Source organism: Carettochelys insculpta, chromosome 6 (genome assembly GCF_033958435.1).
Source record: "Carettochelys insculpta isolate YL-2023 chromosome 6, ASM3395843v1, whole genome shotgun sequence".
Taxonomy (NCBI): domain Eukaryota; kingdom Metazoa; phylum Chordata; order Testudines; family Carettochelyidae; genus Carettochelys; species Carettochelys insculpta.
Genome location: NC_134142.1, coordinates 88,962,211 through 88,987,277, shown reverse-complemented (window position 1 = coordinate 88,987,277; position 25,067 = coordinate 88,962,211). Strand labels below are relative to the sequence as shown.

The following is a 25,067-nucleotide window of genomic DNA, read 5'->3' as shown; positions in this document are numbered from 1 at the left end:
ATACAGAGGACGAGGGAGGCAAATCCGCCCGGAGCTTCCTCCGAGCCGCCACGCCAGCCGGCCCGGCGCTCCTGCCAGGCGCCAAGGGGCACTGGCGAAGGTTTGGGGGTCTCCTAAAGGAAGCTGTCCTTGGAGCCCGCGCGGGCGCATGGAGGGGGGGACCGGCCGCCGCTCTTGGGGGCCGCGATGCGTGTAGGACTCAGGTACGGGGCGGAGGTTTGCGGAGCCCCCTCTTTAAAGCGGGTGGTGTCCGATCGCCCCGTCTGCACCAGCAACCCCCTTGCAAGGGGCTGGAGATCTCCGCAGCCCCTCCCTCTCCTCCAGGTTGTCCCTTTGCAAGCGGGGCTCCTCGTCCCGAGCCCGGCCTGGTGCATTCAGGCTTGGCCACGTTTCTCTAGCCCTCACGTGTGGGTTTCCCGCGGGGGGGGGGGGGGGGCAGACCACATCTGCAAAAGCCCAGCGCGTGTATTTATAGCCCGGCCTCATCACCCCTCGCCCCCGCCCCGGGCCACCGGTGGCACGGACCTCGGGCCCCCTGGCTCCCCTTGGGGCAGGAGTCGGGCGCTCTGCCGGCGGCGGGCGGCGAGGGAAGGGTTAAGGGCCTTTTTGAGCGACGAGCCGCGGATGCCGTTTGCGTAATATCTTTATTACTGAAAACTTCAAGGTAAGAGCGCGATAGAAACCAGATGTGCGGGGCGGGGGGAGAAGGGCAGGCGGGGTAAAAAGAAAGGAGTGGAAGGGGCAGCGGATGGGCCGGGGCGACAGGGGTGCGCTTTGGGGTTGCCTGTGTCCCTTCCAGTCCCAGTCCCCCCTCCGAGATCCAGCCTGGGAGGCAGGCTGGCGGTGGAAAGATGGCTGAGCCGTGGGGAGGGTTGTAACCCAAAGTCGCCCGGCGCGGAGCGCTGTCTACGCCACGTCTGCGAGGGGAAGACGCGTGGAACCCTTCCCTGGGGGGGAGCAGCGGACGCAAGGGAGAACTCGCCCTGGGTAGGGGGCAGCTGTCTTCTGCTTTCCACCAGGGCCAGGGGCTACCAGCACCGCCAGCCCTGGAGATGGGCGGGCGGGGGAAAGGGTGAGGGCCTGAGGGGGAGCTGACCGGGGGGGCTCCATCCTGCTTTTAATAAAGGACCTAACGGGGGCGAGGGAGTGACACGGGGTGAGGTCCCCGCAGCTGCGCTGCGAAGTCTACAGAGAAGAGGCCAGAAGGAAGGGAGCGTGGCCCAGCCCCGACATTGCGCCCTGCGGCTTCCGCCCTGCCCTGCTCCCCGGATTCATCCTCGAACCGCGCTGCTGTCATGGGTTCTAGTCTCCCGGGTTTAAGCTTGGGAAAAAAGAGGAGTTTTTTGCAGATGCAAAAAATCCCCCCTCGCTGCTCCCCTCCTTCCCTGCCCCCTCCCTTCCCCTGGCCTCATCTACATATTAATTGGGGGAGAGGTCTCGGGGTTGGTAGGCACGTGGGGGGGGGGCAGTCGAGTGGAGTCTCTCCGGAGGGTGAGGCGGAGAGGGAAGAAAGGGGGGGAGACCCCTCTCGAGGTGGGGTTGGAGAGCTGGGCAGCTTTCAGGCACATCTGAATCCTCTTAGAGCTGCCTGGCCCAGCTGCGGGCGCGCAGGCGAGCCAGAGAGGCGGAGAGGCCGCTCCTGGTGTCCCTCCAAGCGCATTAAGGACACTCGGGCCTTTTAATTTTAGGAATGAATGCGGAGACTTGTGTTTCTTATTGTGACCCGGCTGTCATGGATTCCTACTACAGCGCCGCCGCCCACAGCACGGAGGGCTCCTCGCCTTTTAGGGCGTTTCAAGCCGGTGACAAGTTCAGCCCGGCTTTCCTGGCCAGCAAAGGACAAGGCTTTGGGGACAGCAGCAGCAGTAAGTGCCGGAGCCGCTATAGCCAGCAGGAATGCTCGTCCCTGGATGGCAGCGGGCAGGCTCCCAGCGCTGCTGGGGCGCAAGGCTCCTTTAGCAAGTACCCCCCGCAGCAGCAGCAGCAGCAGCAGCATCTCTACATGCAGCGAGCCCCCTGCAAAACTCCCCCGGAGAGCAACCTCAAGCTGCCGGAGACCAGCAGCCACAACGGAGCCCTGCAGGTCTCCTGCTACGGTGAGTCCCGTGCACGCTGCGGGGGTGGGGGCGGGGGGGAGAGGGAGATAGGAAACGCGCCTTTGGGGTACGGGGGCCACACCCGCGGACCCCCGCCTCCAGGGCGGGCCCTGCTGGGGATCAGGGAGCCCTGCCGGGGTAAGGACTGCGGGCTGTAAACAGATTCGGGGTCCTGCTCTTGTCTTTCCAGCGGGCATTGGAGCAGCCCCCAGCCCTAAAGACACAGCTCCCCCTAGGCCGGCTTCGGGGTCCCGTCCTCCGCTGCCAGCCAGGCCCCACTGAGGGAGAGGACAGAAGAACCCAGCCGCGGCCCCCTCACAGATTCACCGACTCCCAGGGAAAGAGTGGCTGGGAGGTAGCAAAGCTGCCCCCTACCCGTTCCCTGAGGCTGCTCTGAAATTGTCCGCGTGCTGGGGGGGGGGGGGGGGGCACGCGTCTTTGGAAAGGAAACAATGGGTGGGGGGAACAATAGGTTCGATCCTTCCTTATTTGATTCCGCCTGGAACTTCAGTCACTTCCACATCCCCCCATCTAGAGCGTGTCGTTGTTGTTCTTCCTGTGGTGGTTGTTATTACAAAGGCAGCGCCTCTCGGTGTTTGCAAACAGGGCCTGGTTTGCAAAACCCAGCTTTGTTTTCTACGGCAGTAGCTTCCCCCCGCCACCCCTTTCCTAATGCCTAATTTCCCCTCGGCCCCTCGCAACGAAGCGCTGCAGCCTCTCATGCACACCTAGAAGCCCGGCCTGTCAATAGGCCCTTTGCAAATCAAAAAGAAAAAGGAAAAAACAAACCTATTTGTGTTCTTAAAAACGCCCCGCCGGGGCTGTGCATAGAGACACACATCTGGAGCTGCAAGGGGCCTCGGCAGGTCACCAAGTCCAGTCCTCTTCCTCGCCTGGCAGGACCAAGCAGTAGCCTTTTTTAAGCCTATTCCCCAGACCCCTAAAGGGCCCCCTCAAGGATTAGAACTCCCAGCCCTGGGTTTAGCAGCCCCAGGCTCGTACCACGTTAGGGCCGCTCTAGTGCGAATGCGGAGAGAAACGTGCTCTCCCCGTCTCTGGGGCATCGCCCCTGGCTTCCTCCTGCCCCACAGCCCCCACTCGGGTGAGAGGTCTCAGAGGGGTAGCCGAGTTCGCCTGCAGCTTCCAGAACAACAAGAAGTCCCGTGGCACCTCATAGCCTCACAGCTACTCAGGAGCGAGAGCTTTGGTGGGCACAGATCTGACCAAGCGGGTCTCTGCCCACGAAAGCTCATGCTCCGAAATACCTGTTAGTCTGTGAGGTGCCAAGGGGCTTCTCGGGTGAGCTCTGCCCGGCCTTCGGACCCTCAAAGGTACCGCTCCTTTCCTTAGCGGCGCTTAAGCCAGCTCCCCGCCCTGCGTGCTAAACGGGGTGGCATTAAAGCGGCTTTATTCTTATTACCTTGGGGCCGAGGGGATTATAGCGCCAGACAAACGCTTCTTTGGGCGTCTCCGTTAGCCCGGGAGGGGGCAAACACCCGCTTCCCCTGCTTAGGGAAGGTGAAAAGCAAACCCTGCCCGCTTCTAGCCTATCCCACCCACCTTCCCCGCTTCTGCACGAAGGATCGTTGCTCATCCATCACCCAGCGGCCGCCGAAAGCCGCCCTGGGCCGGGAATAACTTGGAAAGCGGCCCCCCTCGGTTACAGGCAGCTGTCTGCCGTGCCGGGGTCCCATCCGGTCCCTCCTGAGCGCCAGCGCCTTTGAACCCTGCGCGGGGGCTGCCCGCGCCTTTCCCCTTCGCCCTGACTTTCTCCCCCGGCAACTCCCGGCCCCCTTTCCAGGCTTGAAACAAGTCAAAGGCACCTTCCCCGCCCCCCGCCCCCAGCATCTCCTGCGGGCTTGGCGTGTTTGCGGACTCCAGGAAAGGCTGGAGGGACGGGGCCCGGGGTTACATTAACAAGCCATCCATCACTCCTGCCGCGAGCAGCCGGCCTGGGCAGCCCCGCTCCGGCGGCGAGCGAGGCTCGGAAATGCGCCTCCGGCCGGGCTCCGGTCGCTCTGTGAGCAGCCCAGGGAAGTGCGGTGGTTTCCCCGCAGGCCAGCTGAGTGCAGAGGCCGCGGGGAAGGGCCCGCCGGGTCCCAGGGGCTGGCGAAGGGGCTGACACCGAGCGCAGGAAGGCCGCTGGGTTAGGGAGCTCCGCGAGCCCCCGTTCCGCGGGGAGAGGCAGGTGCTGGAGGAGCCCCTCTTCCAGCCCCCCAAGGGGCCGGGCCCTGAGAGCTCCTGTCCCCCAACACCCCCCCGGGCACGATTCTGGGATCTTCCTTCCCAGGGAGGACCCCGCGCCGAAGAAATCCGAGCGACTCCGCTTCCTTGCCCCGGGCGCTGAAATGGAACCTCGGGCGCCCGGGGTTTCACCTCCCCGGGGTGTTCTTCGGCGGCCTCTGCTGCCACCGAAAACACCGAACCCCCCAGCTCCAGCCGCGCTGCAGGGGAACGAAGTCGAGTGCCGCAGGTGGGGTTTGCGAGGAGAAATCCCCCTCGCTCAGGACCCAGTCTGCCCCCTTTACACCGGCCGGCGGAGTCACTCGGCAGCGGTGTCCCGCGGCTGGGCGCCCGGCGCCCGCTGCACACAGCCAGGGGCTGCCCGAGCCAGCAGCCCCCATCCGACGCGGTTTGCAAGGCCCTGTAAGTCAGGCACCCCGAGAGGGACCGCGCCGTGTCCAGGCGGAGCCCCTGAGGTCCGGCGCCGAGGGGTTTTAACGCGCGGGCTGCAGAGAGCTCTGAGGTACCTGATACAGGGGCGCCCTGGCGCAGGAGGGGTCATTACCCCCGGCCACTCTCTTCGCAAGACACCTCCCTGCAAGCTCCAGGCCCACAGATCACCAGGCGCTGGGGCGGGTCCCTCTCCCTACCTCCCTCTGCCACCCATCTGCCCTAAGGAACGACCTTCACCAGCTCGGAGCCCCAGAAACAATCCCCTGGGCCTTTCGCACCGTGGCGGCCCCCTGGCGCACGTGGGCTGGGCAGCGCCCGGGGGCAGCCGGTTCCTGGCTCCTTAGCGGTGAGTTCCGCAGAGGGGCCTGGTTTTCCGCCCCTTCTCCCGCCGGGTTTCTCCTCTTTGCAGCACCGAGCAACCCCAAGCGGCTTCCCAGCCCGCGGGAAGGGGCGTTACGCTCTGCGGCCCTGCGGGGAAAGCCCCGGGAAGCTGTGAGAATGACTAGGAGTCCCGGCACTGGCGAAGGACTCCTGGCGAGCGCGCCCCAGCCCCGCTCAGCCCTGGGCGCAGCGGGAGCTAAAGGCGGGACGGAATTTCTCCTCTTCCCAAAGGAAGGGAAAACGGCCGGGCCCGGCGCGTTGCTGGGCCCTTGTGCCTGGAGTTGCAGGGAGGGTTAACCCTGCCCGAGCCCAGCCTCCTGCTTCACAAGCCGCCCGCAGAAGGTGGGAGCCGCGGGCGCCTGGGCCAGGCGGAGTTGCCCGGAGAGAGATGGGTTTTAGCGCTGCGTCGAGCCGCCCCGGGCCCGGCTCGTGTGCGTTGGGAATGACTGAACCCCGGCGCGCTGCTTAACCAGGCCTTGCAGCTCTGCAGAGCCCCGGCTGGCGTTTGAGTTGCTTTCCCAGGCCGGGCGATCCCCGGCAGAGCCGCGCGGCCGGTTCCTGGCGCTGGGAGCGGCTCTCCGGCGGGCAGACGCGGCCCGGCTGCTGCTGCTGAGCAGCCGGTTCGCTGCCTGCTGGAGCCGGTTCAGTGGCAAACCTCCCCGCAAACCGTGGCGCGGTCTGCGCCCGCTTGTCTCCGGCACAGGGCGTCCCTTGGATTCCCCGGAGCTGCGTGGTCCCGGGCGGAGGCTGGAAGACGCTCGTGCCCAAGGGGAAAGCGGCTGGATCTGGCGTGTCCCGGGGCCCGGGGAAACCTCCCCCCCAGCGCGGTGCCTCCGGGCCGCTTAACGCCCGCCCTGCTCCGGCGGCTGCTGCAGCCGGGGGTCCCTGAGCAGGGGCGCCGGGATGTTACGGGCTCGCTGCTGTGGGCCCCGTCGCCAGGTTTTACCCCTGGCGCTCGGCACGTCTGTGCAGCCCCCCGGGGGGTGGCGAGCGCTCCCCGGCGCGGGGCGGGGTGGAGATCGGGCTGCCCCCCGCGTTGCTTCGGGCCGGCAAAACGGGCTCTACAGGGCCCGTGCAAACCCGGCGGAGGCCGCGTTGTGTGCGCGTTTCCTCGCCCTCCGCCCCGGGAGGGAGCCCAGCCCGCGGGCGCCGCCCTGGGTTGATCCCCTCTGAGCCCGTCCCTGTGGCTTGTCTCCCTGCGCTTCCTAATCCCCAGCCCCGCGATCTCTTTGGCCTCCGCTGCCCTGTGGCGCCCCCGAGGTCAGATCCCTTCCCCCCGCATCGCTCAACCAGGCCGCGGGGCTTTGGATGCTCACGCAGGAGGGGGCTGGATCCTGAGCGCAGGGTCCTTCTTCCCGACCTTGTCTTCACTAGCAAACTAGGAGGCCATAAAACCCTGGCGCGGCCTCAGCTGCGCTCGCTAGAGAGGGTCGGTGCCGTGGGTCCTGCCGACAGAATCGGCCCCTCCCGACTCCTCTGAGTAGCGCTTTTCCTTTGCTCGTCTCAACCGGCTTTGCCCTGTTGATATCAGTGGGGTTGGGCCGGTCTCTGCGGCCCTCCATAAAGGCTGTCGACCGCCCCCTGCTCCACCTGCAGCAAAGCCGCTCCTATCCCCTTAACTCGGCCCTCGGCGGTTTTCTGATCCTGGGCATCTGAAGCACCGGTATAAAAGCACGGGTGGGACTTGTGCTGCGGTGCCCCTTTAAACACGGTCCGGTCCTCGGCTGGGTGTCCCGGCCGAGGCCAGGGCGGCGAGGAGCCCGGGATGGAGGGAGGATGAGCGAGTTGTTAGAAAATCATACACGCGTTGTAGCGAAGCTCTAACAAACTCGCGGCCGCCTTCCGCGTCTCTGGGTGTGCGCCCCCGGCCACCCGCTGGAGCCCGCTCCGAAATACAGCTGCGGAGAGAGCAATAAGCAAGCGACGCTGAGCTCCCTGAGAGCGCATGTGGGGTGTGGTGACACCCACACCCAGGAGAGGAGCCGCTTCGCCTCGGGACGCTGGGCCGCCCGGGGACGGCTCGGCTGCTGCGGCTTGTACTTTTGGCGAAAGAGAAGGGAAAGGTGGCGCTGCTTCTCGTACTGCTGCGTCGCCCCCTTCTCTGGGCTCTCCCCGAAATCAAAGTGCGGGGCAGGGAGGCCCCGGCTGGGCAGGCACCAAGGCGGGTCGTGGGCACCAGATTTCGGAGCCCAGCCGCGGAGAACTCGGGGCCCAGCTGGGGAAGACGGACTTTGTATGTTACTGATGAAACTGACTTGCGGGCGCACACGGGAGGCGCCCCTATTCCGGAATGCACCAGAGCTCCCCACCACCACCAGTCAAACCAGCGGTCCTGGATTATTCTCCAAACTGGAGCCCGGAAACCCCCACCCCCACAGCGGGGCTCCCTCGCTTTATAGGGAGGGGAAACTAGTGGTTTGTGTATCAAGGAAACTGAACAGCCGTTTGGTTTGCACACGGGAGAGGTGAGCTCTATTTCTTGGGGGAAAATATTGCTGCGATGAAATCCGGGTTTCGAGGCGGTGGGGGGAGCTGTAGGGGGATGAAGGGGAAGTCCGCACAGGGAGGTGTGCTCCGAGGGTGAGGTGAATGCAAACTGGCACAGGAAAATCCCTGAGAGCCACGTTAGGCAAATAATCGAGCTCTTTCACTGCCGAGCAAACAGCGCAGGCAATCTCCGGCGCCTGATCGCGAAGAGCTGAAGGGAACTGGCCGCGGGAGTTAAAGGACTGTGCTGGTCCCGAACTATTTCCAATAAACCTTTGTTTTTCTGGCTCCGTTTTTTCCAAACAGCGCCTCGGACTTGGCAAGCGTTTTAAGGCGCAGGACCAGGGTGACCCTTTGGTGTGGACTCGCAAGCTGTCTGGGGCCTGATCCGGAGCCCGCTGAAGTCAATGGAAAAGGACCCGTTGGCTTGACTGGGCTTGGGATCAGGAGCGTAAGAGGCAGAACTCCCTGTCTGGGCGGGATCCCCTGGAGGTATAGACTGCCGCGTCGATCTGCCGGGAGTGTAGACGGGCCCCGGGTGGCCCTCCTCTGGGCAGCGGACCGCCACCGCCAGCCCTGCGCGCCCCAAGCAGGGCTGAGGGGGGCTCCTGGCGCCCGGGGAGGTGACACTCGCGTGTGAAGCTGGTGTACGGAGGTCAAGACCGGCTCTTCTGCCTGTGCCTAAGCCGCGGTGCTGGTGGGGGGTGGGGGGATTTCGGGGCCTGTAGCGCACGTGGGAATGGCGCCGTGAACATTTGCCTGCGGAGCTGGTGGTACAGGGACCCGGTGGAGGAGGGACTGGGGGGCCGGGCGGCGTGTTGTAACCTCTAGTGATCCCCACCCCCGCCTGTCTTTTGCGTTGCTCTCTGCCCCGAGCACCCCTCGGTGCCGGGAGGCTGGGGGGCACTCCAAGAACCGCCCCCCCCTTCCGCACCGCGCCCGCCCCTCCTGTCCGTGCAGCTGGGCTGGGTGGCGGGCCGGGGCCGGGCTGCGTGGGGCCAGTGGCGGGCGGTTGGGTGGCTGCTTGCCATCCCCAGCCGCGTGGGGGGAGACCCCCCCCCCGCCCCGTCCCCTTTCTTTGCTCCTGAAGCCCCGGGCGGGTCCCGGATCAGTGAGAGCAAGAGACGCTCCTCAGCAATAAAAGCGAGGGAGCCCCGCTGTGGGGGGGGGGTTTCCTGGCTCCAGTTTGGGGTATAATCCAGGACCGCTGGTTTGACTGGTGTGGGGGGGGAGCTCTGGTGCATTCCGGAATAGGGGCGCCTCCCGTGTGCGCCCGCAAGTCAATTTCATCAGTAACATACAAAGTCCGTTGTCCCCAGCTGAGCCCAAAGTTCTCCGCTGCTGGGCTCCGAAATCTGGTGCCCACGACCCGCCTTGGTGCCTGCCCAGCTGGGGTCGTCCTGCGCCCCATGCACCAAGGTACAAGGGCGAGGGGCGTCGCTCCCAGAGGATCCGATGCCACAGGCTGGGCCTCGGCGGGTGGCTGGGGTGGGGGGCAGCTAATGGCACCTGAGCGAGCCCCGGATGCTCTTTCTTCTCCTCGGGGGGCCTTGCGGTCACCCTACGGCGTGGGGGGGAGTGCGATTCTACTTCCCCATCTCCAAACCGCGCCCCCTCTTCCAGCCCATTCCCTGTGTGCAGGGGGCTGCCGGGGGGCCGGGGCTAGGAGACACTCAGAGGGGGGCTGCGGGGGGGCTGGGCCCAGGAGTCATTCGGAGGGGGGCTGCGGGGGGCCGGGGCTAGGAGTGACTCAGAGGGGGGCTGCCGGGGGTGGGACAGAGCCAAGGAAAAGTCTGAGGCGCTCCCAGAGGCCGGTCAGCCGTGCAGCCCCGCAGGCCATAGCGAACCCCCGCGCGGGAGCGTGAGGCTGACCATCGGCAGGTGGAGCAGAACCACCATCGCTCTCTCTGGCCCGGGGGGGAGACGGACCTGCGGGAAAACTACTAGCAGCAGGAGCGGGGTTTTAAGGCGATGCTCTGGGCTCGGTCCAGAGGCCCCTCCTGAGGCGCCGGAGATGCCGGGAGAAGTTTGTTTCAGGCCCCATTTCCCCGCTTTAACCCGCCCCCCCCGCCCCCCGCAGGCAATAATAGACTGAAAGTGGAAGACACAAAGGGAGGGACCCGCCAGGGCTGTGTCACCAGGGTAGCGTCTGGCACTGTCTGACTAGGGGATTACGCGCATCTCCTGCCCCCTTCTCACTCCCCGCTCCGTCTCCCCCCGGCTGAAGCCCCTTCCTGCCCCCCGCGGCCGCGCGCGCCGAAGCCAGCTGCGAGGCTGGGGAGCAGAGGGGAGCCCGGGCTCCAGATGTGAGGGCTCAGAGCCGGGATGCAGCGCAGGGGGAGCGGGGCTTTCCTCCAGGCCGGGCCTGAACGGGGCAGCGGGTCTACAGGTCCTGATCCTCCACTCCCCTCCGAGGCTGGGACCTGGGCTCGGCTCCTGACCAGGGGCCCCAGGTAGACAAAGACGGAGCTGCGGCCAGGCTCTCTCCCCTGGCCGGGAGCAGCGGGTGGGTGAGGGGAGCCCCTCTACTCTGGAGCCGCGGCACCGGCGCGAGGCCAAAGCCCGAGTGAAGGAGAGGAGCTGAGGGGCAAGAGGAAAACGGGGGGGGGGGGTCCCTGAGAAGCAAACCCCGCCTGGAGGCAGCGGACGGGAAAGCCGGGCCTGAGCCCACGCGCAGCCTGGAGGTGGGAGACAAGCGGCGCCCCCCACCCCCACCGGCGGGCCCAGGCCGAGAGAGCAGGAAGAAGGCGGCACACCCCGAAAGGGGGCAGATCCCGGGGCCGGGCGGGGCAGCGAACGCGGCGGCCAGCTGTGCAGCGCTCGCCGGCCGCCGGCTCTGGCCAGCCCTGCGCGCAGCTGGCCGCTGCCCGCGTCTCCAGGCCGGGGCTCTGGGCTGGAGGGCTCCCCCCGGGGCGGCCGATAGGGCCCCCGGATCTGCCGTTCAACGGGCTCCGGCGGCTGCGCCCTCCCGGGGAGGGGCGGGAAGGGAGCCCGCCAGGCCCGCGCCGTTTGGCTAAACTTCGCTCCGAGCGGCCGCGGGAGGCGGCGGCGTCTCCCCCAGCTGCGCGCACCGCCCCGGAGGCGTCGGTCCCCGGGCGAACGAGCCGGGCAGCGGCGGAGGCGAAGGTAGGGCTGGCGCGTGCCCCTGGCCCTTCCCAAGCGGATTCTCTTCCCAAGCCCTGGCGCTCCTCGCAGCTGGGCCGGGCCGCACGTTTCACAGGCTCCCTCAACCGAGCTGGTCCTGGCGCTGATGAGGCCGAGGACCGGGAACCCGCCTGTGCTGGGCTCGGCAGGAGGGGCTCTCCCCGCCCCGGGGCTGCTCATGTCGAAGCTGCTGGGAATGAATTTTCTCTCCAGCTCTCGGCAAAGTTTTTCCCCAGCAGCGGGAACGCGGGGCGGGGAGGTTTTAGCGGCCGGAATTGCTTTGAAAGCAACACGCTTCGAAACAGATGGGGGCACCGATGGGGAGAGGGGGCTGGGGATGCTTCCCAAATGCGCCTTTTCCTAAAGGTTTGATTCAGGCGTCCCGTTAACGATATAGACTGAGGCCGCCTGGAGCAAACGAGCTCTGCGGGTGTGTTATCTGGGGCTGCTAGCTGTTTATTTTGTGCTCCTTTCCGAGCGTACCTCCGCTGGGCTTGCATGACTAACTGGCGGGAGTGATTCACCGGCTGCTTTATGGCTGACGGCTCAAAACAAGTTGTGAATCAAAAGAGCTGTTTTGGCTTTGGTTTCTAACCTCCCAAGTCAGGGCACTCAAGAGTTTAAGGGGAGCTAATGTGCAGACTTCAGTCCCTCAGATCTAAAAGATTTATTCCCTTTGCAAGTCCTGCATGCAAAGCTTCCATGAGTTTCCCCTGTAAGAGGGAGGCGGTGTCTTGGTGGCCGCCGGCCAAAGTCTAGCGCTTAAGGGGATCTCCAGCCACATCCGTAGCCGCTCAGTTGTCCAAGTGTCTGGCTCTGTTGTGAATTACATACTCAGTTTTTGAAAACCATTTATTAGCCTATCAATAACGTTGCCCTTCTAAAGCAGGTTTCATCCATTGAGCTCTGCTCTGCAAGAGTAGGAAAGTAGCATTGACCCCATTTTACAGCTGGACAAATTGAGGCCCAGAGACAGAACGTGACTTGCCCAGGGCTACCCTGAGTCAGTGGCAGAATCAGGGACAGAAACTAGGTCTGTGACAGGCAGCCTCCTGTTCAATGCTTTATTATCAGATGTTTTTATGTGCCTTGACCCCTCTATGTCTTTAATGGGTTAACTTTGCAAAAGAGGTCAATGGCCTACATTTTCAAAAGTACGTGAGGATGGCCCAGGTTTTGGGTGTCCAACCTGAGATACGTGAAAAAGCACAGACTTTCAGAAAATGCTAGACATCAGCCCTCTGCAAATAGGTCCTCTAAGGGCACATCTTCACCACAGGGAAGTTTGATGTAGCATTCCTAATAGGGATGCACCAAATCGAAATTACAGGGTGCCTGCATCAGTGCCAGTTAGAAGTAAGGGCTCCCATGGAACTCCCTTAGTGGAGACAGTGTGGAAGTCCAAATTTAGGGCAGATCTACGCTAGACCTGACAGTCAATCTCAGAAGCACAATTCCAGCTATGAAAACTACATAGCTGGAATCAATGTATGTATGATCAATTTTTCAAGCCATCCACACAGAGGGAGGTCAATGGGAGAAATACTCATGTCCACTTCCCTTACTCCTTGTGAAGAGTACCAGGGTCGACTGTCCAGCCCTGATGGTTTGATTTAGGGCATCCCCCCACTAGGCATGCTAAATCAAACCCTGGAAGATCGACCCTGATCAGGTCAATGTTCCATACAGTATAGACATACGCTCGGGTATGTCGACTTCAGCTATGTAATCAGCGTAGCCAGAATTGCATGCCTTCATTCAACCTTTCACGGTAGTGTAGACCTGCTTTTAGATGTGCCAGCTGGGAATTAAAAAATAAATGCACCGCAAATCAAAAATGCTTTTTTTTTAAAAAAAAAAACAAAACAAATAGCTTTGCAGAAAAGTACTTTGAAAAAGAAAAGAAAGAACAAAAGAAAGTGCATTAGCTCAGAATTAGGAAGAATCAAGAAGTTCCTCAGCAAGTCCAGGATCTTCATGATTCAAGAATGTTTACATAGATCAGAAATATTTCATATAAATAAGGAGAGTGTTATGCTAATTTATACCAGTCACCATCTTTTTGGGTGCTCCAGACTTTTCAATGACACTGTGTACATAAGGGGAAGAAAAAGCTATATTTTTAAGCAAATAAGGTTTAAGTATATGTGAATATATACATTTTCTTCAAAATGTTTTTTGCATTTCATGTTTTTGTTTCCTATCTAATGCATGGAGATCCATATTTCACTGTTAATTAAAAAGAGGTACGATGATAGGAATGGTTCTAATGAGGAAGATCTTTCTGGGACCATCTTTCCATCAAGGAAAGATTGGGAGGGGGAAGCAGAAGAGAAATGTCAGGGTAGGAAGGGGAAGGGGAAGGGACGGTGAAAGATGCAAAGAAAGAGAAAACTGGACAGAGCTGGGGACAGAGAGGTGAGAAAGAGCAACTAGAAATTTCTGTGATCTGAGTAATGTGAGCAGAGGGGTTTCCCTGGAGGCTGAATGCAAATGCAAAGGAGCTGGTATTGTTTTGATGGCACTGTATGTATATGTGGGCAGAAACACCCCAAAATCAAACAGAAAAAGGCAACAAGGAAGACAAAAAGTCATCTGTAATATGACTTTGAAAGAAAAGGTGATAGAGGTTTATTTGTTTGTTTGTTTTGGGGTGGGGGTGGGGCAGGAAAGAGCACTGGCTAAAAATAGAGGCTTGGAATATTGACCAGAGAAACTGCCATATGTTTTGAGCCCATTTAGTTCAGAGAAACAGATTTTGTATGTACTTCTTTGTAAATAAACAGGGCTGCGTCAAAGAAATACCTGTCTTGCTCCTCAATTACTTCTCCTAAAGGAAACAACCCACAAGACCCCCAGTATTAACTAACTGCTCAGCTCACAAGTGTTAAGGTGATGTTGAGGATGTGATCCAGCTTCCAAGGACAAAAATTGTGAGCTGGTGGTTCCTTTTGCCCTGAAATGGTGCACATAATGGGTGTACTCACAGATGGACAAAACGAAGTAAAACAGAAGTTAGTGAACTAAGACCTAACTCAAAAGCTGGATGCTCCACAAGAGGCACTAAGTCATATCTGAAGATTTCCCAGGAAGGGAATCAGACCTGACCCACACACAGAGATGAAATCATTTTTGGGGAAGCAACTCCAAAATGCCCAGGGATAATGGGTGGCTCAGCTACAACACTCCATGTCTGCAATAGCCAGATGGATCAATGAAGTCAATTACCTGCCTGCCATGCTCCAGAAGGTTTCTCAAGAAATAGGAGAAACTAGGAGTGCTCCAGGCGAACTGGAACTTGCAAACATTGAGGAGCTGCAACAAGGATTTAGGGAACTGAAAAGTCTCCTTTGGAAGAAAATCAAAATGTCATAGAGTACAGGGGAAGGCAGCTACTTAGCTGAAGAATTGGACAAAGCAGAGGACTTGGATGATCTAGAACAGTTACCACACTTGGGGTGCGTCTATACGTGCATTCCTCTTTCGAAAGAAGTATGCAAATAAGGGGAATCAAAAATGCAAATGAGGTGCATAGTTGCAGATTTGGCACCTCATTTGCATATTCTTATTTCAAAAGAGCTTCTTTCGAAAGGAGAAAGCCAGTGTAGACGTTGCTCTTTCAAAAGTAAACCCATCTTCGAAAGAATCCTTCTTCCCTTTATTTAATGGGAAGAAGGATTCTTTCGAAGATGGGTTTACTTTTGAAAAAGCAGCATCTACACTGGTTTTCTTCTTTTGAAAGAAGCTCTTTTGAAAAAAGAATATGCAAATGAGGCACCAAATATGCAAATATGCACCTCATTTGCATTTTTGATTTCCCTCATTTATATACTTCTTTCAAAAGAGGAATGCAAGTGTAGATGCATCCTTGGTGTATCCCATTTGTAACCCATAGAGGCCCGGAAGGTAGAGGTAAGATTGTGCCAGCTCAAGTAGTGCAAAATCCCAGTATCTTTGAAGGGAAAACTCTGTGGGAGATTTATTTAGCTGAGTTCAATGCCATAATTCAAATAAGGAGCTGGGAAGAGAAAGGGAAAGTAATATTTCTACTGACCAGAAAGGACAATCCAGCTCTGATGCTGCAGAAGAGCCTCCCCCCAGAAAAGATACTCAGTTAACCAGACCTGGTACAATCCTTTGATATGTGATTTGGAGACAGCAATCAGTCTGAGCTGGCTAGGGCACAGCTAAGAGCTAGAAAGAGAGGGAAGAAGCCACTGCATCTGAAATGGCAGAGGAGCTAAAGAGACTATGTTCCTGACATGGCCACTTACTGACAAGGACAGGCTTTCCAGGATAAATTTGCAGTGGACCAGTTTATAGCTGCTCAGCAGACCTGGACATGTAGCTTGAGCAAAGGAGGCCAAAGACACTAGGAAATCTATGTGTCAATGAACTTGAATTTTTTTTTTTTTTGCAGCTGTTCATCAGAGGACGAAACAGCTGCTAGTGAGGAAAATACAAACTGACAGCCATGAGACTTGTAAATCAACTTGGGCTGTGTCTACACCGCAAAAATAACTTTGAAGTTACTTACTTGGAAGTACAACTTTGAAGTAAGCAACTTCGAATTTGAGCACCTAAACACAGCCTACTTCGAAGTTAAACTTCAACGTAGGGCACTACTCCGTTCCCAGGAATAGAATAAGGACTTTGAAGTTAGGCTTCAGAGTAAGGGAATGTGTGTGTTGACTCTCTGCTGGCTACTTCAAAGTAGTGCCCAACTTCAAAGTTAGTTCCTAATGTAGATGCGCCCTTTGTGTCTAATATGCATGATGGACAGAGGTATTCTAACCTGATTAATTACACTTTTGAATTACTAGAATAATATTTATCTGGTTTGTTTAAAAAAAAAGAAAAAGGAAATTGACTATAAGGAAAAATGGAGGGAAAGCAGTTCAATTAAAAGATAGTAGCATGAAAAAAATTGGCCACAAAAAGGATTGTCAGAAATGTAAAGCAGGCCAGGACAGAACATCACATGTCTAGTAAAAGTCCGTTTCAGCTCAGGAAGTGGGGAAGCACCCAAAATGAGCACACAAAGCATGGAGCTAGAAGGATTATTCCCAGCAGTGGGGTTCAGAGCTGGGCACTTAAACAACTGTCATTGGAGTTTGCTTATTAAATGTGTGATATGATCTATAAATTTAATTGTAATATTGGACACTGGCTCAAATATAATAGTTATGAGACCAGTCATGCTGAAAAGAACAGGGAACAGGGATAAAAAACTGACCCACCTAGTTGGTCTCAAATGGCGACAGTCCCGAAGGCATAGGTCCCAAAAAATGGGCAAAATTGAATTTTGGAGCTCTGGAATTCAGGCAAGCACACCGGCTAGTCAAGAGAGTGGATTAGCTAATATTGGTTTGCTTACATTATGGATAATAACTGTGTAATAAGCATCAGGAAAGATGTCCTACTAATTCAGTCTGTGGAAATTTCTTTTAAAGATGCAGCCACATGAAGCACATGGTTTGTAGGCAATTGGTTTGCTGTGAGCATGTCACCCTGCCTCCAAGGCAGAAACACTAAGATCAGCTTCATGCCCCTGCTTTGGGATGCGAAGTCTTGGGGGAATCTAGGTTATAGCTGCTAAATTCTTGTGGATCTGAATCAGAAACAGATCCCTGATCATTTATTGAACATTTCTGACAAGCAGCCAATTTTTTTTTAAAGGCACCACTATTGCAAAAGGTAAACCAGTGGATCTAATGTATGCTTTAAAACCCCCTACAGGAGGAAGGGGGAAGAAGAGCTCTCAGAGTTTCTACTGGACTCGTTCCAGTGCAGTGTTGCATGTTTAAATAAGAAGCAGCTGAACAGCGTAAAAGATTTCTGGTTAGGAATCGGGAGTCTTGCTTCTGAACTAAGAGAGATGCAGGCTGCACTGCTCTGGTCCAGCACTGGACTGATGTTGCGGGGCAGACCAACCCACTGAACAGCCCCCTCGCCATTTACTCGGAGCAAAGAGGGAAGTGGCTTTTTAGGTGACTGTGCAAAGGAACTGGTAAAATATAAGTGAACCTGCAGCTAGCCTGTGGCCTCACCCATAGTTCTGGTTAGGAAGAAAAGAAGATAGCATCAAATTCAATGTGGACAAGGTGGAAATGAAGTCAGTTATCCATTATCTTGAATGCTGTATCAGGTTCAGTCTGTTGTGGGTTTTTTTACTGGAATTCATTTACAAGTTTGACACATTTAACCTGGGGCTCACCAAAGATCTTAACTACCTTACACATTACAAGGGTAATTTCCCCACCTTTGATATTCACAGGAATGGCACCCATCCTGCTTAATTTGCTTCTTCCACTGGTCCTATTAGTGACAGATGACCCTCCCCTCTTCTTTTTCCTCCTTCTTCATCCTCATACCCCCCTCATAAACCCTGGATGCTTATTCTCTGCTCCAGATTTGTAGAAGTGGGTCTTTCCCCACAAAAGTTCATGACATAATAAATAAATTAGTCTTCCAGGTGCTACAGAAATGCTTTTTTTTAAGCTACAGACTCATACAGCTACCCCTGAGACTTTTTTCCATTGTAGATCTTAGAATTAGGTATTGGCAAGTGGAAGACGAGCCAAAGGACAGAGAGAAGGATGTTTTCACAGCAGGACAAGGCCTGTGGCAATTTAAAAGGGTAGCTTTTTACCTGTGCATCAGGTATATCTAAGAGGCTAATGGAAAGGGTCTGGCAGGGCATACCCTTCCAGGTGCCACAGAACACCTCATTTTTTCCCCTCTTTGCTTATTTGCTTGACTGACGTGATATCCTGGTGGACGCTAATACCCGTGACCAGGAACAAGAACTGATACCTTTACAAATAGCTGGCCATAAGGCTCCCAAGCTGAAAATGAGCCCAAAGAAATGTGAGCAGTCAAAAAGAAAGCTTATCCTCTGAGCTACGCGATCAAGGATGGGAGAATTTCCACCAACAAACAAATAAAATCAAGGCTGTACGTAACTGGTCTGTGTCCCAGATCCTCATAGATATGCACAGATGTGTAGGTTTCCATTTCTTTTCTGGAAAGCTTGTGGATTTGAGAATATTATAAAACCACTGCCTTGGTTGAATGAGAAAGGCAAAGCATTTCAGTGGTCAGCGGAATACGATTTGGCAATTTCAGAGTTGAAAAGGCTTTTGTGACTGCTCCTCTCTAGCCTACCCATGTTTCAAACCTCCTTTCATATAATGGACACAGGTGTTAGTACTTACAGTGTGGGGGCAGTATTAACCCAAGAACGCAAGGGAATTGAGAGGGTGGCAGTTTATTGCAGCAATAGTCTAAATTCTCCGGGGAGAAATTATTCCCCTGCCAGAAAAGAACTCCTGGAAGTGGTTAAATTTATAGAATATTTTCACTACTGTTTGCCTGGCAGAAATGTTGTGGTCAGGACAGACCATGCATCCCTGCAATGGCTCTTGAGTTTCAAGAATCTGGAGGGCCTACTTGCCAAGTGGTTAGAAAAAACTGCAGTACTGTGATTTCCATAGTCACAGACAGGCCTGGGCACTTGCATGGAAATGCTGATGACTTGTCCAGACAGCCTTACAAGGAGGCTAATTACAAACACTGCCCTAAGTAGGAGAGCGGAGTATTGGTTGCTCAAGGGAATCAGTGTGCTCAGGAACTGATGGCTGGTGCCTCTGTTCCCATAATTTGCAGGAGTGCAAATAGTTCAGTGGGTGCACCAGGGAACTTTGATTTGGGTTTCCGAGAATGGACTCCAGAGTGGCTAAAAGCTTCCCAAACAGAAGGTCCTAATATCACAATAATGTGTGATTAGAAAATCATTTGGCGAATCCAGCTACTTTGGGCTAGCATCTCCCCTCAGAAAAGCATGATAAAAGCTTTGTGGTCAGAGTGGGCAAGCTTGGAATTGAAAGATGAAATGTTGTGTCGGAGACAGGAACACCCAGAGGTGAAGGGTAGAGGTGAAAAGGATCTCCTGGTTGTACCATATTGAAAAAGGAGGTTTTGAGCTTATGTCAGAATTTGAAAACCGCTGGGCATCTTCGGGTTGCAAACCCTTTGCCAAACTAAGGACAGATTTCAATAGGATGAAATGCAGGTTGGATGTAGCAAGTTGGCACCAGAAATGTATTGCATGCGTTGAAAAGAAAGGCCCTTCTAAGAGAGGGAGAGCCTCTAAGCAGCCATGTCTCAGGGAGGCAGCCAGGGAGCGCATGGCTGTTGATATGCTTGGGCCTCTGCCTGAGAAAGTCTGGCAATCCATATTTTTGGCTAGGCACTACTTTACAAATGGCCTGCATCTTCTCCAGAACTAAGAGGCTGTGAGCAGGGATCCTAGTGAATGTATTCTTTACCGGATTTGGGATCCCAAGTGAGTTGCAAACAGACCCAGGGAGAAATTTTAAATCCAAAGGGTTTCAGCAGGTTTGCGAGATTCTAGACTTCCACCGAATTTGCAACATCCCAGCACACCTATGATCTGATTGGATGGAGCAAAGTTTCCATAGAACCCTGGAACTACCTTTGTAGAATAGCACCAAAGAGAATGGGACCAGCATATCCCATTCCTTTTGATGGCTTGTGGAACAGCAGTCAATGAGAACAGAAAGTGTGCCCCAGCAAACGTCATGTCTGGGCATGAGCTAAGGACCCCAGCAAACTTTCTGTATGGAGTTCCTGAGCTGCAACAAAGCTTTGCACCATGCAGACTGTGTAGAAACCCTACAATCCAAACATGAAAAAGCCTGTTCCTCAGCTGGAGGAAATCTGATAGCCTCTGTCCTCTGAAATAATGAGGAAAATTCCATGATGGAAGGGCATATAGAGATCTGTGTTGGTTCCACAGTCCTAGGTGACAGACGAGTAGCAGTCCTAAGCTGGATGAACTTTGTCACAGACCCTCTACAGCACTGACCTAAATAAATGATGTAGTGTATGGGATAAAGTTGGGTCCCAAGACTAAACCCAACATTATCTATAGGAATCCTCTAAGGAGGCACCAGAGGGACAGAATTTCCGTGTGGCTCCCCCTCCAAAATGGAGAATGTAGGAGCGGAAGCGGAGGCTGAAAGAGTCATGAAGGTCATGAGTTTGCCATTAGAACAGAATGGGTGGTTTCTCTCTGTCAGCCAGCAATACAAAAGACAATTTATTTTTATAGTTCTACATAGCAATGGAAAGAAAATTGGTCCGGGAGACAAGAAAGTCACAGACACTCAGATCAGAGGAAAATCAGTTTGGATTTGTGACGTGAAAAAAATCCTGATAGAAAAACATCACACAAATGTATGAACTATGAAACTTGGCACACCACTCTCAAGATAGGAAAAAGATTGCACACCATTCACATCAGGCACCTCCAAATGGCTGAAAACATCAAATGGGACAAACTGAAGTCAAACGAAGAGATCCATTTGCTGTTCTGTCACCCAACACTCTTTTAAGACATTTTGATCATCTGCACTAAGTGGTTACCCTCTGAGAATCGTGTTTGATGTGAACCTAATGAAAGCACGATGCTTCTCCAGAAAACCAAAACCATGGTGGCTTGGTGGTGTTAATAGACATCCACCCCTCATGGGCATCCTATCCCATAATGCAGCAGATTTGGCTCAGACAGAATACCTTGGAGGCACATAGTATATTGAGTGGCTTCTGCACTGTGCAAGAAACAACTGTTCATTTAATTGGTCAGGTTCCAGGTGAAGCTTGTATCACTGGAAACTGGTAAATCATTTCTTTTCTTTCCGTTTGGGAGGGGTCACACAGGACACCACCATTTATGACTCCTTGGCCACAGTGAGCAAGCTAACTAAGGGATGTTCTTAAAGCTGGTATAACCATACACCTAGGTGTGTGGTTATAGTCTTATGTGGTGGCACCTAGACCATTTACACAGAGAAAGATTGGGTCAGATGGCTTTTAGCTCAAACTGTACAGGCTTCTGCACTAAGCTTCAGAGGTCCCACCTTCAAGTCCACCTGTGGGTGGGTACGCTGGGAGTGTAATGAAGCTGGTGGATGTGAAAGCTGTCCATCATTCAGGATCAGTGTAAGAAACAATTAATTCATACTGGAGTTATATAGTCAATACAGGCTAGAATTAAAAAAATATCTGTCAGGATGGTAATAGATTCTGCTGTGAGGGCAGGGGACTGGGCTTGATGACCTCTCAAGGTCTCTTCCAGTCCTATAGCACACAGCACACTAGCCATGTGCAATGTGGGTTAGGAGCTGGGCCATGCGAGCAGAGGGTTTGCTGGGAACTGAATGGAAATGCAGAGGGCTGGGTACTGTTTTGGTGGAGCTGTGTATGAATGAACTCAGTTAGAACCACCTCAAAAGCAGACAGAAAAAGCAATGAGGAAGTCAAGGTCAGCCAGAAAAGTTCCTGTAAAGTAACCCTGAGAGAGAGGTTTTAGGGTAGAGTGCTGGCTGGAAAATGAAGTTTGGAATATTGAACAACAATAGCAAAAATGGGCTCCTGTTGTTTGATGCACTCTATGCTCAGGGAAACAGAACATTATGCTCATTCTTTCTAAATAAATATTATATCAAACAAATATCTGACTCCATCATCAACTTCTCATGAAAAACCCTAAATACTGCCTAATGATTCAGGTGAACAAGGGTAATAGCTACATCTTCTTCTGTCTTGTTATCCATTATTGCTTTCTCTTGTGTCAAAACAAATCCCAATAAACAGGTCATTCAATCTCAACCCCCCACCAGAAATTAATCTGTTTGTATAAACCGAGAGAACTGTAGAAGAAGGCATACGGGGCCCCAAGGCGTATATATTATTTGTTACTATGGTCCCATAGAAAGCACATGTGAAAAGTACTGGCATATTTAACAGCCTTGTAAAGTGGAGGTTTTTATCCACAACACAGATCCTGTAAAATATCCCTGCCTATGTGCTTCAGACCTGACCTAAGATTTGCAGGGAATCTTAATCTCTGCCTCCCTGTTAGTCTTAGGGTCTGTGCAGGGATGGAGACAATTAGTGCCACTTGTGTTGGTGTTTTTGGTGTTGGTGTTTGGTGTTGGTGTTGGTGTTTTTGGTGTAGCGGCGCCAACTTCGAAATAGCGCCCGTCACGGCTACACGTGTTGGGCGCTATTTCGAAGTTGAAATCGACATTAGGCGGCGAGACGTCGAAGTCGCTAACCCCATGAGGGGATGGGAATAGCGCCCTACTTTGAAGTTGACTGTACTTAAACTTCAACTTTGAAGTTGAACGTCGAAGTAGGGCACGTGTAGACGATCCGCGTCCCGCAACATCGAAATAGCGGGGTCTGCCATGGCAGCCATCAGCTGAGGGGTTGAGAGACGCTCTCTCTCCAGCCCCTGCGGGGCTCTATGGTCATCGTGTGCAGCAGCCCTTAGCCCAGGGCTTCTGGCTGCTGCTGCAGCAGCTGGGGATCCATGCTGCATGCACAGGGTCTTCAACCAGTTGTCGGCTCTGTGGCTCTTGTGTTATTTAGTGCAACTGTGTCTGGGAGGGGCCCTTTAAGGGAGCGGCTTGCTGTTGAGTCCGCCCTGTGACCCTGTCTGCAGCTGTTCCTGGCACCCTTATTTCGATGTGTGCTACTTTGGCGTGTAGACGTTCCCTCGCAGCGCCTATTTCGATGTGGTGCTGCCCAACGTCAAAGTTGAACGTCGACGTTGCCAGCCCTGGAGGACGTGTAGACGTTATTCATCGAAATAGACTATTTCGATGTTGCTACTTTCGATGTAGTGTGCACGTGTAGACATAGCCTTTGTGAGGTAAATTGTTGTCTGCTAGAAACTAACCTAAGAGCCATCAAACGCACTTCATGCTGGCAGCTGAGCAGTCATCAGTTGGTAGTAATGTTGTCCACCTGCCCCTTTCTGGAGTCACACAAACAAACCAAAGACAAAAGATTCCATGGAACAGATCCTCAAAGGTCCATTGTTTTCACTAGTAGTTAGGAGCCTACATACTTAGGAGGATCAGGGCTCATTCCTATTCCACTGAGAACTGCTGTCTTCTTTATTTGCTAATACTTTGAACATTTCTCTTGTCCTTCAACAAAGGCAATCAAAGTGAATGGTCCCTAGTAATTCCTATTATTTGTCTTGCTTCTTATTGTAGCATTTCAGCACCACAACTTCCCTGCTCCCAGCGAGGAAGGTAAATATTATCACCCACATTTTACAAACAGAAAACGGGGGCAGAGTCTCCCAGTAAAGAATTCAAAACTTCAAGCTCTCATCTCCCACCACCACCACCATTTGAACCATTAGTCCATACCCTGAGAAAGTCCCGGTGACCTTGGTTTCCACATGCAGTATTTTCTCATTACCATCACTTAACTGTTTAGCTTAGACCCTGTGGTTTTCAAAGACACAAAAATGATGCTTCCTCCATTCTGGCTTGCACCTGGGGCAGCACTTCCAGAGCGTCCCCCAGGCCTGAAGCTGGATTTCTGAAGTCCCAACTTTTGGAAATATACAGGCTCAGTGGGAGATGGTCTAACTGTTTCCGCTGAAGGAGCTGTACAGTCAGGAAAAGCATTATTCACTTCTGACTACATCTTTTCTCCTGAGAGGCCTGTAGTGTCATGAACAAAACTGGCCTCAAAAAAGCTCAAGGAGGGAAATCTCTCCTGTACTTTTTGGCCTTTTTTAGGGACCCAAATGCAAAGGGATTTAAAAAGCTGAGGAGGCAGTGAAGCAAGATTCCTATTTGGAAAACAAAAACAAGAACATCCCAAACACAGCAAATTTCCTCTCAGCCATTCCACTGACCCAGGAGTCTGGGGACAGTTTTGGAATCAGAGTCTCTGCTGAACAAATATCTCCCCTCCTTTCCCTTCCCTCCTCCCCATTCCCTGTGGTGAATTCCATGATTCTTCAGGCACTGGAACCTGAATTGTTTATCTGTTCTTCTTCCTTAATTTCATTCTTTCCAGACCCCTGCAGATAGGCCCATCACTAAAGAACTGAGCGGAAGGAAATGAGTGGGAGCAGGGACAGCTTGGTTATGGTCAGAGATGAAATTGTGAGACAATAAGTACCCTGTGGACATGTGTCTTTGACAAATGTTTGTGCAATTCAGTTTATTATGACCATTGATTTTTACCCTTCCTATTCTTTAGTACCTACATATGCGCGTGCGTGCGTGCGTGCACACACGCACACACACACACACACCATTCACATATACCTGCTGTGGCTCACATGCTCCATCAAATTTGCCTGGCTATTTTTCCCCACTTGCACTCTGATTAGAAGAGGCAGAATTTAAGGATTATAATCCTGGACATAAAATCTGCTTTCTGTGGACAAGGCCCTTTTCCCATCCAAAGATCTCCTATATTTACTAGACCTCTGTGCATTCACAAAGTTCTCCCCCACCCCACCCTCAGATCAGATTGTGAAGTCAAGGGATAAAAGTCACAATCAAGGACTGGAGCTGCATTAATTTATCCTTTTTTCTGTTTGTGAACTCTGCATGAGAAATGTATGATTTTTGCAGATGTGTTGATCCAAGATTATTTGCTGAACATTCTCTGTGAGTAATCCTTGGTCTGTAGAGTGTGTGTGAGGCATTCATTTCATCTTTGAAATCTGATCTGTGTAGTCTAGCTGCAGTCAGATGCATTAGCCTGTGTCTCTTGTTCCCCGATTGAAGAACCATAACTGAGCAATGAAAATGGGGCTGAGATGAGAAGCCTGAGGTAAGGAGGCTGGGACTGGCTAGGGGAAGAGAATGAGACTGGATGGAGACCACACCTGTGCTTACGTTCCAGAGGTCGATCTTCCAGGGCTCTATTTAGCACGTCTAGCAGGGATGTGCTAAATCCAATGTTCAGGGTGTCTCCACTGCAGGCAGTAAGGGAAGTCAACAGGAGAGTTTTTACAGTCAACCTTCCTCCGTGGGGACAGTGGGTAAAGTCGACTGAAGGTATGTTGAATCCAGCTACTCTATTCTCATAGCTGGAGTTGCGTATCTTAGATTGACTTTCACCCCTACTGTAGACCTGCCCTGAGGAGCCAATGTGAAGAAGAGATGGGACCAGGACAGGGACAGTTTGGAGGGAAAGGGGCAGAAGGGGTCATGCTTGGGGGAAAGAATCAGAAGACTCTGTTGCTACCAGTGCATGCTTCCCTCCAGAGCATGAAATGGCACCCAAGATTCCTGAATCATACCATTCCTCTGCTCTAAGCAAATATTTGTGAAATCCTCTGGCAAAGTCTGCCAGCCCGCTCTGGTGCTGGTCCACACTGAGGATGACAATCTACTACTGCTAGCAATTACTCTGTTATCTCAAAGGGAAGAT

The 25,067-nt window shown here is 53.9% G+C and overlaps 1 protein-coding gene across 1 annotated transcript in view; it reads left to right on the top strand.

The window, feature by feature from the left end:
* Nucleotides 1-1,690: 1,690 nt before the first annotated feature.
* The window catches only part of ALX4 (ALX homeobox 4), a 58,666-nt gene continuing 35,289 nt past the window's right edge, over nt 1,691-25,067 (top strand). Inside the window, exon 1 of the mRNA XM_074998956.1 lies at nt 1,691-2,096. Within this exon, the coding sequence (XP_074855057.1) occupies nt 1,691-2,096 (406 nt within the window). The remainder of the gene's footprint in view (nt 2,097-25,067) is intronic.